Consider the following 18,048-nt stretch of genomic DNA (forward strand, 5'->3'; position numbering starts at 1 on the left):
GCCAGACTGTTAAGCCATCATATTATTTTTTCAGTTAAACCAATAAAGCTTAAGGCAAAGCTATGGTATAGAATGTCTGGACGTATGTAAAGGCACATTTAAACATAAACATATCCTTGAACTAGACTGGGAAAGGTCTGGAAAGGTTGAAGACCACAGTTCTAAAACATATGGCTACTCACGCCAACCACAGTTGCTCTGGTAAGGATGGGATGGAATTCAGTCTAGGGTCAACTGCTCTTGAAGATTTATTTATATTGTAATCGTACTTAAGAGACAGATGAAACAATTTTTTTGAGATGAATCACTATACATTACACAAAGGTTTACAATATAAAGAGCAGAAGACAAATTGGTGTGAAATAAACAGAACATTCTAACACAAAGATCTTACACTAGAAAGCCAAGATCACAACATGTTCAAATTTAATAATTTTTAAAGCAATAGGAAACAATTTGTGACATTTGTTTTCAATTAACGGTGCCACAAATGAAGGAAAACGGAAGCAACAGTTACCATTTTCATCTTGACCGCTGGCCTCTGGTGTGCCTTGCCTCTGGTCCTCCTCAGGTGCTTCGGGGTAGATAACTGCTGTATCTTCTTGCTGCAGAAATTCTTCAACATTTGGGTCATGATTTTGTTCATTTTCTGCATCAGAATCACATTCATCTTCTTTTACTAGAAGTAAAACACAATTTGTAAAATGTTACGTTTTTTAACAACAAATTTTAGGTTTGCAGATGCATGCTGAAGATGTCTGCATCCCATGTGTCTTGGATGTCTTTGTGAAAGCCACAAACCTGACATGAACTTGGCTTTAATTTTTAAGGGAAACAATGCCATGATTCTAGCCTTCGTGGCTACAGAGGAGGTTGAAATCATGAGGCAAAAAATGAAGAACGCTCTTTGCAGAGATCCTCACCAGCTCTACAAGGCTACCTAACTGGATCACAAACAGACACACATCATTCCCTGACTATGTATTATTATTTAATTCTCCTGTTATGTTATCTTCACCAAAGTACTATAGCCAAAATAAATTATGTAAAACACTAAAATGTATATAATGGCTGCATGTGAAGTTTCTCCGACCCAAAACAATTCCCTGCCCAGACTATACAGGGTTTGCCAGCATTCTACTGCTGATACAGTCACCCTGAGCAATTTGAATTAAGCATAGGCACCAGACAAACATTTGGTATTTTCCAAATAAAGATTTCAGAGCAGGCATAATTATCGGTATTCTGGATTATCCAGGCCTATAGTACTAGTTCAGGAACTGGATTTTTTTCCAGGTTTCCAAAATTATTTGGGTTAGGGTTAACAACTAATGATCTGCAAATAAACCGTGCTGTCTTTCCTCCTGTTTTCCCAAATATAAATGCAGGCAAAATATATGCAAGAAAAATTTCTGTGTATTTCTAATTTGACAGTTTATATAACATTACTTGTCCAATCAAAACAACTCTGAAGGTGTATATTACTTTTCACTTGTATTCCCTTTCTCCCACCATCCATTTAAATCAGTACTGAGCTCAAAAAGAACATTTCCTTAACAAAAACCAATAACCTGCCAGCCACTGGCTTCTGCAGTTTGAAGGCTTGTAAAATCACAGGCTCTCTGGACACGCAGCAGCATATGCCAGAATCCAACAGAATGATTCACAGTTGGTTAAGTCCATATGGGGATTTCCGACCAATCGTCCCTTTTGCAGCTCCTTACACCCTCCCCTTCCCTGTAACAAACCTCTGCCTCCCCTAAGACTCTTTCCTCCAAGTTTCAGATAATCAATGTACACTGCTTTAGGTCACCATCGGAGAAACAGGCAAGGAAGGAAGGAAGGGAGGGAGTGAGGGAGGGAAGGAGGGAGGGAGGGAGGGAGGAAGGAAGGAAGGAAGGAAGGAAGGAAGGAAGGAAGGAAGGAAGGAAGGAAGGAAGGAAGGAAGGAAGGAAGGAAGGAAGGAAGGAAAATCTGCTTAGCAATGATGGCCATATCAGCAATAGATCATAATTCAAAGTGACACAATGGAATTATCTGTTACATTTTAAATCACAATTTGTACAAGAACCACCACACCTTTCTGCATTCTCAGGTGAGGTTTACAACATGTATCTGCTTCATTGGACATTAAGTGGATTGCAGAGTCTGGGAGTGATCCTAGGGAGGCCCAGGTGACCAAGGTTACCCACGAGGCATTTTACTATCTTTGCTAGGCTTGACAGTTAGCACCTTACCAGTCAGCATCTGATTTTGCCCCTGTGATCCATTGCAGCAGAGACCTCCAGACTAGGCTACTGTAACTTGCTCTGTGCAGGACTGCCCTTGAGATTGATCTGGAAATTTTAACTGGTCCAGAATGCAGCAGTGCAGGTCTTTATGGGGCCCAAATGGAAAAGACACATTCAACCTGTGCTCTCCCAGCTGTACTGGTATCCGATTGAATACTGGATCAAGACCAAGGTATTGATTTTGACCTTTAAAGTATTACATTAGTCTGGCTAACTTGGTCAACTTCAGCTGTGTCCCATCATAATGCCCTGCTTGGCTCTATTCAATAGGCCAGAAATAAATTGTTCATTCACTGTCTGTGCTCCGTGAACCAAAAAGCAGCTTAGTGCTTGCAGAGGCAATGCAGTCTGGGAAATGGAGTGCTTTGGATGGTTTATTAGCATCGCCTCAAAATTGCTCTAAAGGGAGCTCTCTTGAATAGTAGCATTTGTATAACCAAGTCCCAAATGTAGCGCAGATACCAAAGGAAATCAAAAGTGGGAAAGACTTAATGATATCTTACTTCGGTAATGCAGAGTTTTCTAAACCTCGCAAAAACGCCAAGTATCATGAAAAACAAACCGAGGCATTTGATGACAAGTTACCTGCACATCCAGGTTCATCTGCTTGAGCTTCAGGCCCCAGGATTTCTTTTACTTCTTTACTCGCTAAATGATATGACAGAAGAGAGAGAGGATTAATGTTTTACATAAGCCAGAATCGCTCTAATTTACTCAAAGCAACATCTTTATCCTCTTGATGGCTGAGGAAACTGTTCCCCTCAGACAACAGAGAAAACTCTGCAAAGATCATGATTATTAAAGCAAACTGAATTTCCCAGAAAAGGGGGGGGGAATGTTGCAAATGGGGACTTTGTAACATGTGAACTGGCCCTCAGTTATGCCAAAGAGAGTTCCTATAAGATTTAGTTAGTCAGAAATGACTACATAATATTGGCGCTGAGCTAAAACAGACACGTGGAACCAGCAGTAAGACCCCTCCCCCTCGGTCACAGCCATTTCTGCTTGCAAAAGCATGCAGGGTGGGAGAGAGGCAATGGCATGCTGCATGTGGCCTCAGCATCCCTCATCCTCATTCTGAAGGTGAGTTCTGGTTACGCACTGAACACGAGAGAGGATAAGGCAGATGTCCCAAACCTTTTTAAACTTGCGGGACACTGGTTGGTGAGTGCAGCTACAAAATGCTGCACACTACTGTGGTGGCATGCCAAAGCAACATAAAAAAAAATAATAACTGCACAGCCAATCAAGGCAACAGTGGCCAATCAGAAGGCTTTCTGAACAAAACCCACCCGGACCTCCCCACTTCCCACTTAGTGGGTCTCAAAAAGGTGCTAGTGAGCACCAGGGCCTGCCATGGATACCGTGGCAGGGTTTCCTCCAATCCGCCTCATGTGTAACATTTTGTCTAATCAAACCCCAAGTCTTTACACAACAGGCATTGCTGAGAGGGTACTCCAATTGCCAAGTGTACACACTGTGGGTGAGATTTCTCTATGGTGGAACCACTGGTAGTCTGGAAGGTACCCTTAAGTAGCAGCTTTCTGAAAAGCCCATAAAATGGGCCTTTTTTGTGGGGCTGTATTAATACGTAAGTTTCTTTAATGTTTAAAATGTCTGTCTCTGTTAGGGACTGCTGATCACAGTTGCCTGCACTGATATGGCTAGAGATACATTTTTACACAAGCAAAACTTTTAGTAACATTTTTGCAGTTATTACCACCTACAAATAAACTTGTTGATATTAAAAGGTGATGGGTGAGACCATAAACGGTGATGGGTGGGACCATACGAGTGATCCATGTGAGCTCTTGTGGACTGGACATCACCAATGGCTACGGCAAAGGCAGGCTGCTTCCACAGCCAGAGAATCCACCTGGTGTGAATATTTTAAAATGATTCACAGCCAAGTTTTGAAAACTATTAGCGAATTTTATTTAATTAATTAATTAATTAATATTTATATTTATATACCGCTCTCCCCTGAAGGCTCACGGTAGTTTACAGGGAACAGGAAACAGGTACAGATAATATAAGGAAACACATGTGACAACAGCAATAACAATACAGCAATAATAACTTCAACATGATAACAGCAGTAATAATAAGATAGAACTGCAAAGGAGCCTCAGCTCAACTCTTACTGGGACCCAGTGCGTTAGGCAGATTAGTGGCGGTCATAATAGGAGGCGGGGGGGGGGCCCGAGGGCCAATTGGAAGCGATGGTCCAGGTCAACCTCAGCCAAATGCCTGGTGGAGGAGCTCCCTTTTGCAGGCCCTGTGGAACTGTTTGGGTTCCATCATTTAAGGAAGACTATGGAGAAACCCTCAGGATTTCAGCTGATGCTATCTGAAAGTTTTCCCTTTAAAAAATTCACAGAATGCTACTGAAAACAGTCCTGACTTCAAAAAATATGTCTGGTAACTAAATTCTACCCATGTACAAATGTAAAGATTGCACTGGAAGCTGTGAAATGATCCTCTACCTCATTTAAAGAATTCTGTCTTCTTTGTTGGAAGATGATGTGATCATCCTATTCACAATTTTATTAACATCATTATTTTTGAGTGTTTAAATATGCCTAATTCACATGCAATCAAATCTGGAGCAGTCCAGATAAATCAGGTGACCATTCCTTGGTGAGAGATTTAAATTACTTTATTACTTAGAAAACAAATATGTATCCCCCCTCCAAATAACTGCTCATGTTACCTGATGCTGCCTAATACTGAATCAAACCATTAATCTAGCAAGGTCAGTATTGTCTACTTTGACCAGCAGCAGCTCTCTGGGGCTCCGGGGGTGATCTTTCACAACTACTACTTGATCATTTCAACTGGAGATGCCAGAAACTGAATTTCAGCCATTCTGTGTGTAAAACAGATGTTCTGTTGTTGAGCCATATCCTCTCTATTCTCTTGCAGGCACTTAAAAAAAACAGCTTTAAAAGAAAAAAAAATCAGCCACAAGAGTAAAAATGCTATCCTTTAATCCAGCTGATATATTATTAAGACTTGGTGAAGTTGTCACACAGCTGTACAACAACAGGCTGTGGATTTTCTCTGGTCCCAGCTAATCCGGGAAATGTCAACTGCAAGGTGCTGCATTATTTTTTTTTTTAGTCTCTTAAGAATAAATGTTAAAAAAACAAACCAACCACAAAGTATTTTATACAACCCAGACCACACGCCACCCCCTCCCCTCCACAGGGTGAGAAAGGACACGAGAAAGCAGAGGACGCAAGGCAAAGTTGCGTGGTCCGGGCAGTACTTCACAAAAATATCAGAATTCTGGGGAGGCATTGCTTTTTATGAATGCGAGAGCTGGCTGTTAGATCATGCTGCAAGTCTCCCAGTTTAGCCAATAAGGGTGACAGATTAGTTTAAACGGGCAACATATGTCCTGGCTGTCTCTTTGTGTTATCATCACCAGAAACATTTGGCTTCGTAATGAAGGGTTGTGAATGCTTCCCCTTGTTACAGTGAGAGCATGAACATAATTTAAAACTGCTCATCTCCTTTGCTATAACAGGTGAGAGCATTAAGGTGAGGAGACCTAAGGAATTTATGGGATTCAGCATTGGATTTAATACTGCTGAAGCAAGCAGCCCGAGAACAGCTGAATTGTCTCTGTAGACACGCTATAAAAGAGAGCTAAAGAGTCTTACGGAAAAGTTAACTTCCTCGGTAAAATTTCATACTTGGTCCTTTTAAGAGCTGGAGCATAGTTAGTCTTCATTACTCTTTTTAGTGCCAACCAGAATCTCATCGTGTATGAAATAAAACAGCTCTTGATATTTAGGTAAACCCCAATTTCAGCGACACTGGACACAAGTACACGGCAGATTTGTATGAGTTCAGATTCTCTAGACATGGAAAACAGGCAGGTTTTAAAAAGCCTTGTTATGATTTTTTCAACAGGTTTCTTTTTAGGAAATGCCCTTCCATCACTGAATTACATCTGCCAGATAAAGACAGACTGCGTAAATGGAGCAGAAAACAGTGAGCGGGCATTGTGGAGGGATACCATCATAACCAATGCCATGGTGCTGGTATATGGTATGGTTACCATTGGTACAAACAACCCTTTTGTTAGTGGAACACCATCAGTGCCAAGGAGACCAGGTGGCATTAAGGACATGGCAGGGGACAAGCAGGGATTGGTCAGAATCCAAATATGGCAGCTCATTGGCCTAAGCTACCCCCTTCATCTTTAAATGCAGCATGCAAAGAGTAGTTTTAGCGCAACCCAACGTTTTAACCTGTTCTTAGGCGGATACACTGTTTTGTGACACGTACTTTCATCTTCCCAGCAACTGTTTGCACTTCCTTCTCTTTCGCTGCTTTCTGGTAATACTGTATGGTCTTTTGGCAAGTCGTCATCTGGCACGCTGTCACCGCAATCCGCTGCATCTGTTACACTCTCCTCTTCTACGATGTGCAATTTGTCTTCATCATCTGAGTCTGAATTGGTTTCTACAATGTTGTTGTAATTGGTGACTGTACAGAAACAAAAAGAAAAGGTCACTGTAAGGATGCCGTTCAGCCGCTGTCTATTTCCAACACTAGGAGAGGCGCTGAAACCTTGCCCAGTGACCTCAAAGTCAACTCCTTAATGACAGGCATGCGCATCAGGAGGCAGTAGTTATCGGCTGCGTGAGGCAGCCACTTTGCCTGGGTTCAGAGGCACCTCCTTTATTGTTATTTCAGGTATTACCAGCCTCATGCTGCATTTCGTGGTATGATCCAGGAACAACTGCTAGTCTTTGCCTTCTGATTATTCTGGAAGTATTATTCAGGGTACCTGTTCAAAGAGGTGGTCACTTCTCTTTTTAGCACTATTCAGAACTGCAGACTAGGAAATGACCCACAGTCAGTGATCCAGCCTGTCCCTTCAAGCAGCAAACGGAGATGCCATTTGCACGTTTAAGAGGGGGAAAGTTGCATTCTCTCCCACCCATCCGTACTGAATAAACAAATGGGACCAAATGCTTGCTAGGAAAAATTCCAACCTCATAAGCAGCAGCAGATGCTCAAGCATTCTTATCTATTTTTGAGACAGCATTCACATTTCATAGGATAAGGACACAAACTCACAAAACTTGTGGAAAATTAAGGCATGCTGGTGGTGCAAACACAGCTTGGGACTAAAGGCTGCCTCTAGTGGAGCCTAGGGATGGCCCTGAACTGGAAAATTCTGGCTTGGTTCGGGGTCTTTCCGGACCAAACCCCTAAACTGAAAGCTCCAAACTGAACCCCTAAACTAAAAGCCCTGAAATGAACAGGCTGGCTCAGGCTGGTCTGTTTTGCTTCCCACTGCCCCGCTCAGAACCGGGCCAAATCCATTATGAATTTTGGCTTGTGAGTAGTTTGTGCCCATCCCTAGCTGAGATTTGCTAACCAAGGTTTCTTTTATTCTGCGGTTCTCGGTATGCTTATTATGCTGGTCCATCACTGTAATAAATAATTGCTTGCTTGCTTGACTGGGAGTATTAAGCAGTCAATGAAATATCACATTTCACAGCATCTCCTACCATATTCTAGTTCTAGATATGTAATAAACATGTAGAATTCACATGCAGAATTAACAGGCGGATTCTAAGATCTATAGCTGGGAATGTGGCAGGATGGCAGCAGGTGTTAGTAACATGGAAGAAATGTCTCTGTGTGGTACAGAAGCATTCCGCAGCATGGCTTCCAAGAAGAGCTTTGGAAATTGCCATCTTTTCTTCCATCCCTATGCCAACAGCACATCTGCATTGACAGAAAGGGCTACAGTGAGATCAAAAGACTATGTTTTTTTTGAGGACAAATGGTATAGAACTAGAGCCAGCTTGGTGCGTGGACGTCGAACCTGGTGAGCTGGGTTTGATTCCACACTCCCCCACATGCAGCCAGCTTGGTGGCTTACCACAGCACTGATAAAGCTGCTCTGACAGAGCAGTAATATCAGGGCTCTCTCAGCCTCATCTCCCTCATAGGGTGGGTGTCTGTTGTGGGGAGAGGAAAGGGAAGGCAATTGCAAGCCGCTTTGAAACCCCTTCAGGTAGAGAAAAGCAGCATATAAGAACCCACTCGTCTTCTAGAGGCCTCTTCATATCTCATCGAATGGGGCTTAACTGTTAAAGCCTATCCTAAAGTCTTCAAACAATCAAGTTGCTGTCGCATACTAATAAAGTACCTTTTAAATTATTTGTGGCACATTTCTTTAGTGTCTTCCCCCCAGTCCATAAAGCATAAATAATAAGTTTGACATTCACTCTATTACTCCAGTTTGATTTATTATGAAAATGATAGGCTTATATTATAATGGCCCAACTGGTATAATGCCAGTTCTGATCCATCAAGCAAATACAGCTGTGACTCTATCGCACACTCACCTTTCTAAACATTTATCAAGGGTTTGTTGAAACAGCTAGACAGTAAAACTGCAGGGAGTCTGGATGGGTAGCTGTTTGTCAAGCCGGAGGCTACCCTACCCCAAAAATTTTTACGGGTTTTCTCTCTTGTCTCTCTTTGAAATATAACAGCAGTACTTTTGATTTGTAGGAAATTAACTTCTCCTTCAATACATGATATCACAGCAGTCTATGAAGTCACTCTGGACAGTTATTTAAAATTCTATTAATCACTATTGCGTCAATATAACTCCAACACAAAAAAGACTAATACAAATGATCCAACATTACACAATAAAACAGCACAAAAACAATAAAAGTAAACGAACTGAAGGAGATCACATGGCATGAGACTGAAATTCCACCATAGAGAGCAGCAGAGGAGAACATAACATAACATAAAAGCAACATCAAAAAAGCAGAATACTAACAAGGGATCAATAAATGAAAACCCTAAAAATGAGGCTGAAAATGGACAGAACTTAAACCCCCTCCTCTAAAGGTTTCTGCCCAATGCAGAAAAAAAAGGAGTAGAGCCACAATGCGAGGACATCCCTCATGGCTAGGAGAGGGAGGGCAAAGGAAATGCTGACGACTGGCTGCAGCCACAACCTCCCCCGTCAGGATTTGAGTTGGGGGCATAAATTATAATGTCTAAATTTTAACTTTTGTATTTTTTTTGTTGTTACCCTCCCTGAGCGTTGGAAGGTTGGGGTACAAATAAAATTATTGTTGCTGTTGTTGTTATTCCATAGAAGAAGTGTCACCACTGAAAAGTCTCTGTTCATGGCTAGCACACAGAAGGTGCAAGCACACCAAGCAGGTCCCGAAAAGCATACCTCAACTCAATGGGCAAGATGATACAAGAGAAGAGGATTATTCAGGCCTTGTCAATTAAGAACTGACATTCTGAATTATTCCCAAGGGGGGGGGGGAACAAAAACTGGCAGCCAGTATAGCCTTCAGAACTAATGTAATGTGTTATGTATAATCTGAATGAGTCAATAATCTGGTAGATGCATTTTGTACTACATTATAACTCTCCAACCTGGATGTGATCAGAACACAGATAACCGTTGCCAAAACTTCTTTTAAATGGCAAAAAGTCACCACTGCAGCAAAAGCACCGCAGGCGAAATCTGGGCCTTCAAACACAGACATGGATCTTGTATTTTCCAAGGGTCCCTGTTTTCTGTTACCTCTCTCTATGAAATAACCCTATTTTTGGTCTTGGCAAAACCCGATTAAAACGTTTGTCACTGTGGGTAACTAGATCTGAGAATTCAACAGCTTCCTCCCCATGGTCTGTAGAAATTTAATCACCAAACAGGGTGCAAATGTATTCTGAATCTATCCTTGCACGTGTTTCCTTATTTTTGTCTAAGAAATGTGGGAGAGTTGGATTCCAGCCTAACAGCTGATGCCCATTTGTTTGCATTTTTTCAACAGGAATAGTCTCAGAGATTTCTCTTTGTGCTAGGCCCACAGGAAATAATAGATGTTTCCATTTATCAAAAATGTTATCAAAATCTATTTCCCTTTTCCCTGAATTTTTCTATGCCAGACTGCATAATGTGGAATCCCCATGAAGAAACAGAAGTCCCCTTCCCTCCTTCCCTTGAAAAGCATATTGAGAGGAGCAGACATTTGAAATATAAAAAACTAAAGCTAATACACTGGGACTGATACATCCATTGAGCTATCTACTTATGACCTTAAGATACTTGTAGATCTAAAAATGCTAGCCAAAGCATGCTTGGGTGCCACTGGTCCATATTGCAAGTGACACCTGTATGAAAATACTTTATATCATTTTAAAGATATAAAATATAGTTATATATACTAAGATAACTGCAGCTTTATATAAACTTTTCTAACATAGGGTACTTGTAGAATAAAGATTGAGTGGCATCTTTAAGACTAATAAAATTGGATTCTGGATATAAGCTTTCCTGTGCATGCATATTTCACAAAAGCTTAAACCCAGACTTTGTTGGTCCTAAATGTGCTACTGGACTCCGACTTTGTTCTGTTATTTCAAACCAACATGACTACCCTCTTGAGCATATATGGTACCTGTGTAGGTGATATTCTTGTCTTATTAAATATTTTTAGTGTGCCATGACTGTATCCATACACTTTGTAGCGAGTGGGCTCAGAAGGGTACAACTCACTTTAAAATACCATTGTATACTAGGTTTGATTTGCAAGAACTGTTTTACATAGACAATTTCCCAAAACATGAGCAGCTGCACCTCCTGTTACATGTGCACCCATGACCATGAGAGGAAAAATCAGAGTAACCTGATGAACTGTAGCCAGCAATAATTTCCGTAATACGCAGCAATATTTTGTCATTTAAATGTCTATCCTTATATGTATATATGTAGGTGAGGCTGAGAGAGCCCTGATATTACTGCTCGGCCAGAACAGCTCTATCAGTGCCATGGCGAGCCCAAGGTCACCCAGCTGGCTGCCTGTAGGGGAGCACGGAATCAAACACGGCTCGCCAGATTAGAAGTCCGCACTCCTAACCACTCCACTGAGTGGTTATCACTGATGCTCTACAAGATTTGAGTTCTGACAAAACAATTGCACAAATATTAAACCAAAGAGGGTTGAACAGAATTCTGATTAGCTGGTTTCCACAACGGCACAAAGAAGCCCTGAGATTCAGAATGGTTTTGTAATATTCTTAAATTGATGCGGCACAAAAACTGATTGGATAAGGACATGAACATCCATGAACTACTTTTAAAAGGAAAAAGGGAGAGTAGGCTAGACAGCTCTTTAAGCAAAGGAACGGGAAAGCCTGATGGCAGAACCAATGTTTGATTTGTCAATATGCGCGTCTCTTGTAACATTTCTGAAGGCCAGAAAAGTTAGATTCACGCTGCTTAAGAATTTCTTTTGAACTCTGTTTTGAATTCCAACTGCGCTTACCCTTAAAATGTCATATTCCTAACAGTTATGATGGCTGATGCACACCTCTTTATGAAATCCAAACCTGCTGAAGTCTAATAAATGGGCACATTTTAAGTCTTCCTGTTGCTGAATGGGCACATTTTCAGTCTTCCTTTTTTCCTATAGTTTTCTAAGTCATCCAACATAGCCTTGCAGCATTACAGAATGGAACCACACTGGTTTTATGTTCTATAAGCTAAGGCTAATAGTATAATGTTGATGCCAGCATGAACTACTGATTAAGCTTCTGGTGCTCTGCTCTCTCCTTTGTGGTGCTCATCAACTTATCAGGTATAGAGGCACTAGGATACCAAGGTGGCAAGTACAATATCCAAAATAGACTTCTGTAGAGCAGTGGTCCCAACTTTTTTATCACCGGGGACCGGTCAATGCTTGACAAATTTACTGAGGCCCGGGGGAGGGGGGCTAGTCTCTTGCTGAGGGGTGTCGCCGCTGCTTGAGCCCCTGCTCCACTTCTTTCCCGCTGGTGCCCCTGACTTCCCGCCACTCTCAAAGGTGAGACGGTGGCAGAGTGGCAGGGCAGCCCCTGAGGCAGCAGCCGGGGAGGAGGAGGAGCTGCGGCCCAGTACCGACTGATCCACGGACCGGTATCAGTCCCCGGACCAGGGGCTGGGGACCACTGCTGTAGAGAGTCTTGAATCTTCTATTATTTCTTTATTCTTTATTGTACAAAGCAGTCCCAACGTGTTTCACCCACGGGCTTTGTCAAGGGACATTAAATTATTAGTCTTTCAGACAAACTTCATATAAGTAAATATATGTCTCTTAGACAGAGTATAAGGTCATTATAACAGCAGTTACTCCTAGCTTCTGGCGTTCCAGAAGATTCAAGGCTCTACAGAAGTCTATTTTGGATATTGCATTTGCCACCTTGGTATCCCAGTGCCTCAATACTTTATTTGTATTTGATCTATTCATTGGGTCCTACCCCTCTTAATTTATCATTTTTGCATCCATTTATCAGGACATCTCATTGAGGCAAGTTGATTTGGGCAGGATGCAGCTTGGTGAGTTCAGTTTGTTAACAGAAACAAAGTTTTTTTGGGGGGGGAGGTGGGGAGGAAAGAAAGTACATAGTTCTGCAGTACATTTGTCTCCGCCAGGATCTGGATTACTGCCCTAAAAATTAATTTGAGTGGAATTTCCTTAACATCAGCAGCTGTGGGAAGAGTCTAATGTCCAAAACAGCTTTGATATTTTCTTGAGCACCAAGGCTACAAGTAAACCATGCATATGCAAAGGGGAAACGTTAATTCTTTGGCGATGTTTAAGTTGCAAACTCTGGATAATTTACCGAAAATCAACTTGTTAAAAGGAAGGGACAATTTATTTTGTAATATTTTTTCTGCCAGGTCTTAGGGTTAATGGATTTTCACGGAAATTCCATACATTTAAATCCATTAGTAGGTTAGCTTCAGCTCTCAACAGCATTCTTTACAGAAATGACCTGGAACCAACCTTTCATCAGTATTATAGTAGTAATATGTATACATAGTTTATTTAACTTCTTACCGAAAGACTCATGCAGTAGATTGCTTCATCTGAACCTTTTAAGAGCCATCCGCAGTGGAGCACCTACAAGGATAAAGTGCTCTTTAGCAATCTCCATGTGGCTGTTTTGTTAAAATCAGCACTGAAATGATTGTGCTGTGAAGACGTTTGCTTTTGTTGAGAAAGGGGAAAAAAAAGAAACTTGCAACCAGTTTGTGTCAGGAAGAAAACTATCAAAATCTTACTATGCATTATGTCAGTGGCACTGAACACATGGTCCTAAAAGAAGCAATCCAATGCAAGCAGCTTTTTGAAAATGGAATATGGACAAGGCCTCTTGCACTATGAGAATATTATCTACCTTGTACCCAACTTCCAAGGAGGGCCCAAGGTCAGCCATGACTAATATACCCCCCCTCACAACAAAGCTTTATAGCAGGGGTAGTCAACCTGTGGTCCTCCAGATGTTCATGGACTACAATTCCCGTGAGCCCCTGCCAGCATTTGTAGTCCATGAGCATTTGCTGGTAGGGGCTCATGGGAATTGTAGTCCATGAACATCTGGAGGACCACAGGTTGACTACCCCTGCTTTATAGCATTACCCTATTTTCAAAGTTTCTTGAACCACTTGTTATTGTCTATAATCATACTCCGAGGTAGATTTGAGAAATAGTCATCAGACCAAGGTTACCCAAGTTAATTTCATGCTCATGAGTAGGGATTTAAAATTGGGTCTCCTCACTAAGACAAAAAAAAGTAGTTCTTATACCACATTATTTAGCAACCATTTAAAAGAACAAAGTTTGAATCGAGGGGCACCTTTAAGACCAAAAAAGTTTTGGAAGAAGTGTACATGCACATGAAAGCTTATTTATACCATAAATAAACTTTGTTGTATTTAAAGATGCCAGTTGACGAAAACTTTGTTCTGCTGCTTCAGACTAACATGGCTACCCACCAGAACACATAAAGAGCTTACCATTTATACAAATGTGGATATGTATGGTACATTCATATAACTTTTGAAGGAATTTTAGTTTTTGTTGGAAATCTTTTTTTTGGGGGGGGGGCTAATTTTAGTTTCTAAAACAAATTGGTCCTTGAACATTGCTCAATAAATTATGTCCAAGCCAGCAGTAAGACACACTCCAGTGTCTAAAGAAAGATTCTCTAAGAATAAAATGATTAGTGTCCCTTCAAGCTGAGCAAAATGGAAACGTGTAGAGTCCCAGTTCTAATTTACAGTAGTAACACCTTAAAATGAGGTATGAAAGTATGATGGATATAGTTAGAGAATAATTTTTAATGACATTCATTTTGCATGTCATTTAGCAGATGTTCCATCTTATTCTGGACATTTGTCTTTTATGGCCATAATAACTAGAACATTTTGGAAGTAAGCTGTAAGCTTATAAGGAATCACAGCAATAGGGGGGAAAAGATACTCTTGGACCCCACCCCCACATATTCCTCTCTGAATATTGTAAAATCTTTAGTGAATAATATGATTTCTACTCTGTCTTTATTTTCTTTCCCAGGCTTCTGGGATATATTCAGTCTTCACAAAACCACTAGTATTTTTTCTCATTGAACGAATTTTTGCATTGTAAATATTCAGAATAGTCCTGAAGACTAGCAGCTGTCTATATACACTTCCTCAAACTGCAAGCCATATTTCTACATCATTACAGCCACCCACAACCTTACAGAGATGGCCTATTTTTTTCATGGGAAAACCCTGAATAGTACTGGCATATGAGAGGAGATGGGAAGTATTAGGACTTATTTATGCAGTCAACCAAAACCAAGTGGCAAACCTTTGGAAGATAGTGCTTCCTTAGGTGGAAAAATAAAATAAACTTAGAAAGTATATTAGTATTATTATTTACAAAATTTATATTCCATGAACAATTTAAAGGATAAAACACCCCTGCCCAAATATACATAATTAAAACTGTTTAAAAGGCCTAAAAACAGAGTTAAAACATATAAAATAATTAAAATACACACAACCCAAAAAACATTGATTAGGAAGGGGCAATCATTGAGTCTTCATCTGTTTCACTTGCTGGTGGAAGACAACAACAGAAAGGGAAAGACCAGTCTCCTTGGGGCGGGAGTTCCAGAGTTTGCGCCCAGTCCCTGCCTGATCATGGAAGGTGGGGACACCTGAGGGAGGGTCTCTGAAAATGACCGTAATGGTGGGACAGTTTCATAAGTGATTACCTGTTCTTTCAGGTATGTTGGTCCCAATCATATAGGGCTTTGAAGGCCAAGACCAGTACCTTGAATTGTGTCTAAAAACAAACTGGAAGTCAATGTAAGGCCAAGCCTGGAATGATATAGCCCCGATAATATGGTTCCTATTAGATTTTTCAGTACAACCTCAGAACATAGAAGTGTGTAACTTTGGCTAGGATTGGTCTGTTGACTTAGCCTTCCCCTTTGATCCCCCCCCTCAAAGTGGAACAAGGCCCAACAAAAATAATCAGGCCCAATAAAGAATTTAATATGTCTTTCTCCCCACATTCAATCCCACAAGCTGATTAAAAAGCTGAAATTACCAGATCACATAATGGCAATGGGCTTGAAGTTCAAACAAAGCCCTGGGGGGTTCCAGTGAAATATACATGTTTATCCTCCCCCCATGACTTGGCTACACATAAGGTGGGGTTGTCAGGTCCTCCCTAACAACCAGCATGAGCACATTTCAACTCTTCCTGCAATATCTACTTGACATAACTGTAATACTGGTATGGGCATTTTATTGTTAATTTTGAAAAGGCGTGGGGTAGGATTGAAGAAGTCACATTTCCTCAACGCCTAATTTTTACACATGTTAAATGCTAGATCAGCCGTTTAACAAATTTTAAAAATATATTAAAAATTAACTCAATTTGGGAAACTATTCCAGGGTCATCAAGAAACCCCAGGGTTTTATGAACCCCTGGTTGAAAAAGCCTGTAGTAGATAGTTCAGTAGTTCAGCTAGGTATCTGCATTCTGCTTGAGGCTTGCCTAGCACCCATTTTACTGCTTCACTTAGGTCAGGCCAAAGCATTTCTTTTGAACCAGGCTTTTAATTGAGGATTTTTTTCTTTTACAGTTGTATCATGGTTTGCTTTTAGCCTAAGGACTATTTTATGGATTTTTTAAAGACGGATCAATGTTTGTTTTGTATCGTTTTATGCCCCACGTTGTTTTTAATATTGATAATTAATCTTGCTGCTTTTACAATATAGTTTTTACTTCTGATGTTCACCTTTACAAATAGTTTCATATTGGAGGGTGGGGAAGATCAGCTGATCAGCAGGTTTTCTAATCTCTAAATGCTCTGGTCACTCATATTATTGTATATCACATCACAAATACATATTAGAATGATGACCAGATTCCAATTTAATCAATTATTTGTATCTGTTCTGAAGACATGTATTTTATATTCTTGTTTCATCAAAAGCTCTTTGAAGAAAGAGTACAACAGTCAGAAGATCCACTACTTAGAGGTGTTTAGACCTTGGAAAATAATTAAAGAAGACACTGAAGTCACTGGACAAGGAAAGTCAGAAAAGTTATATGAGTTCCAGTAAGGAGAAGCACTTTTATTTGCAGAACTTCTGTTTAGAAATATACTTGATGTGAATAATAAAATAGGTTTCTTTTTTTCTACCAGAACTCACCCCCTTTTATTTTAAAAACAAACAAAAAAGAATGAGAAATATGTTACTTTGGAATGCATCTTCCAGTGTAAAGATGACTATTTCCCCCTCCATTTCAACTGACGTCCATATAAAAGATATATTCCTATTTTGAGTTTTGTCATTTTATATGTCACCTCTGGAAATAACCTGTATGAAATTGTGACTTCCGCAGCTGCTACAGAAAATTGTCAATTTTCACACACCCAGGAAGCATCTGGGAGCAAACTGGGAAAATCTACAACCTACTACTCTTCTGAATAAAAATACTGCAAAAGAGCTAAAACATTCAAAAACATATATAACAACAGCTATTCATATAGTGGTCATATACACAAACTGGAGTGTTGTAAAATGACCTAGACAGAGTCAAATTAAAACTTCCCTTCCCAAAATTATGGGTTTTTTCAACTGAGATTGGTTATTGCCACAGAGGAACAGTATTGTCTCTAATTCTAGCAGGTTTTTCATAAAGTCCAGCAGATATACCTGCATTGAAACACTTAAGATAATGCTCCCTTTCTTTAAGGGTTGTTGGGAGGATCATTACATATAGTCTGATCAACAGCTACAACTGGCTGATAGTGTGGAAAAGGAGGTGGTGAAGTTATTTTGAGTAGGCTATGCTCTCTGAGCATCAAACTCTGAAAACAATCCCCATGGAGATAGAACTCACTTTTAACATCTCAAATTTACCCAAGTAAGGGAAAGGAAACTGAATGACAAACTTTCCTAAACTCTTTCAATAACAGCAGTAAGCTTGGTGTAATAATTTTTACATAACAGAAATGCTTGGAGCTTTGAAAATGGGACTGTTTAACAGCTGATATTTTTTTCTTTTCTGCCAAGTCAGAACTAGATAAGAGAATGGCTCACCGATTCAAGTCAAATCCAGAGGAAAAGAATTGCGGAAAAGGCGAAAAATAAAGATATTAATCAAAAAGATGTGTCAGATGTAACAGCCCATATTTACTTTCCAAAAAAGGAACAAGGGTGTGGCCAAAATGGGCTCTGGAATTTAAATCACCCGCTTTCATCAGTGGCTCAACCTTATAATTGATCAGTGGCGTGGCTGTTAGTGAACTAGTCCAAACACAGTTGTGCTGAACTCAGATAGCTAAAGTGATGGGGATGTCAATAGTTGTACTTCTGGGTGCAATTATGCACCAGGAGGTACTGTGGACA

General features: G+C 40.4%; 1 protein-coding gene across 4 annotated transcripts in view; it reads right to left on the bottom strand.

Moving 5' to 3' along the window:
- ZEB1 (zinc finger E-box binding homeobox 1) overlaps positions 1 to 18,048 on the bottom strand; it is an 81,359-nt gene that overhangs the window by 18,460 nt on the left and 44,851 nt on the right. For all 4 annotated transcript variants that reach the window (XM_077303398.1, XM_077303394.1, XM_077303397.1 and 1 more), the window contains exons 2-4: positions 6,591 to 6,791; positions 2,877 to 2,939; positions 518 to 679 (exon numbers count right to left, since the gene is read on the bottom strand). Coding sequence is in view for 2 of the 4 variants with exons in the window: in XM_077303394.1 (XP_077159509.1) it covers positions 518 to 679; positions 2,877 to 2,939; positions 6,591 to 6,791 (426 nt within the window). In the remaining 2 variants the exon portion in view is untranslated. The remainder of the gene's footprint in view (positions 1 to 517; positions 680 to 2,876; positions 2,940 to 6,590; positions 6,792 to 18,048) is intronic.

Source organism: Paroedura picta, chromosome 11 (assembly GCF_049243985.1).
Source record: "Paroedura picta isolate Pp20150507F chromosome 11, Ppicta_v3.0, whole genome shotgun sequence".
NCBI lineage: Eukaryota > Metazoa > Chordata > Lepidosauria > Squamata > Gekkonidae > Paroedura > Paroedura picta.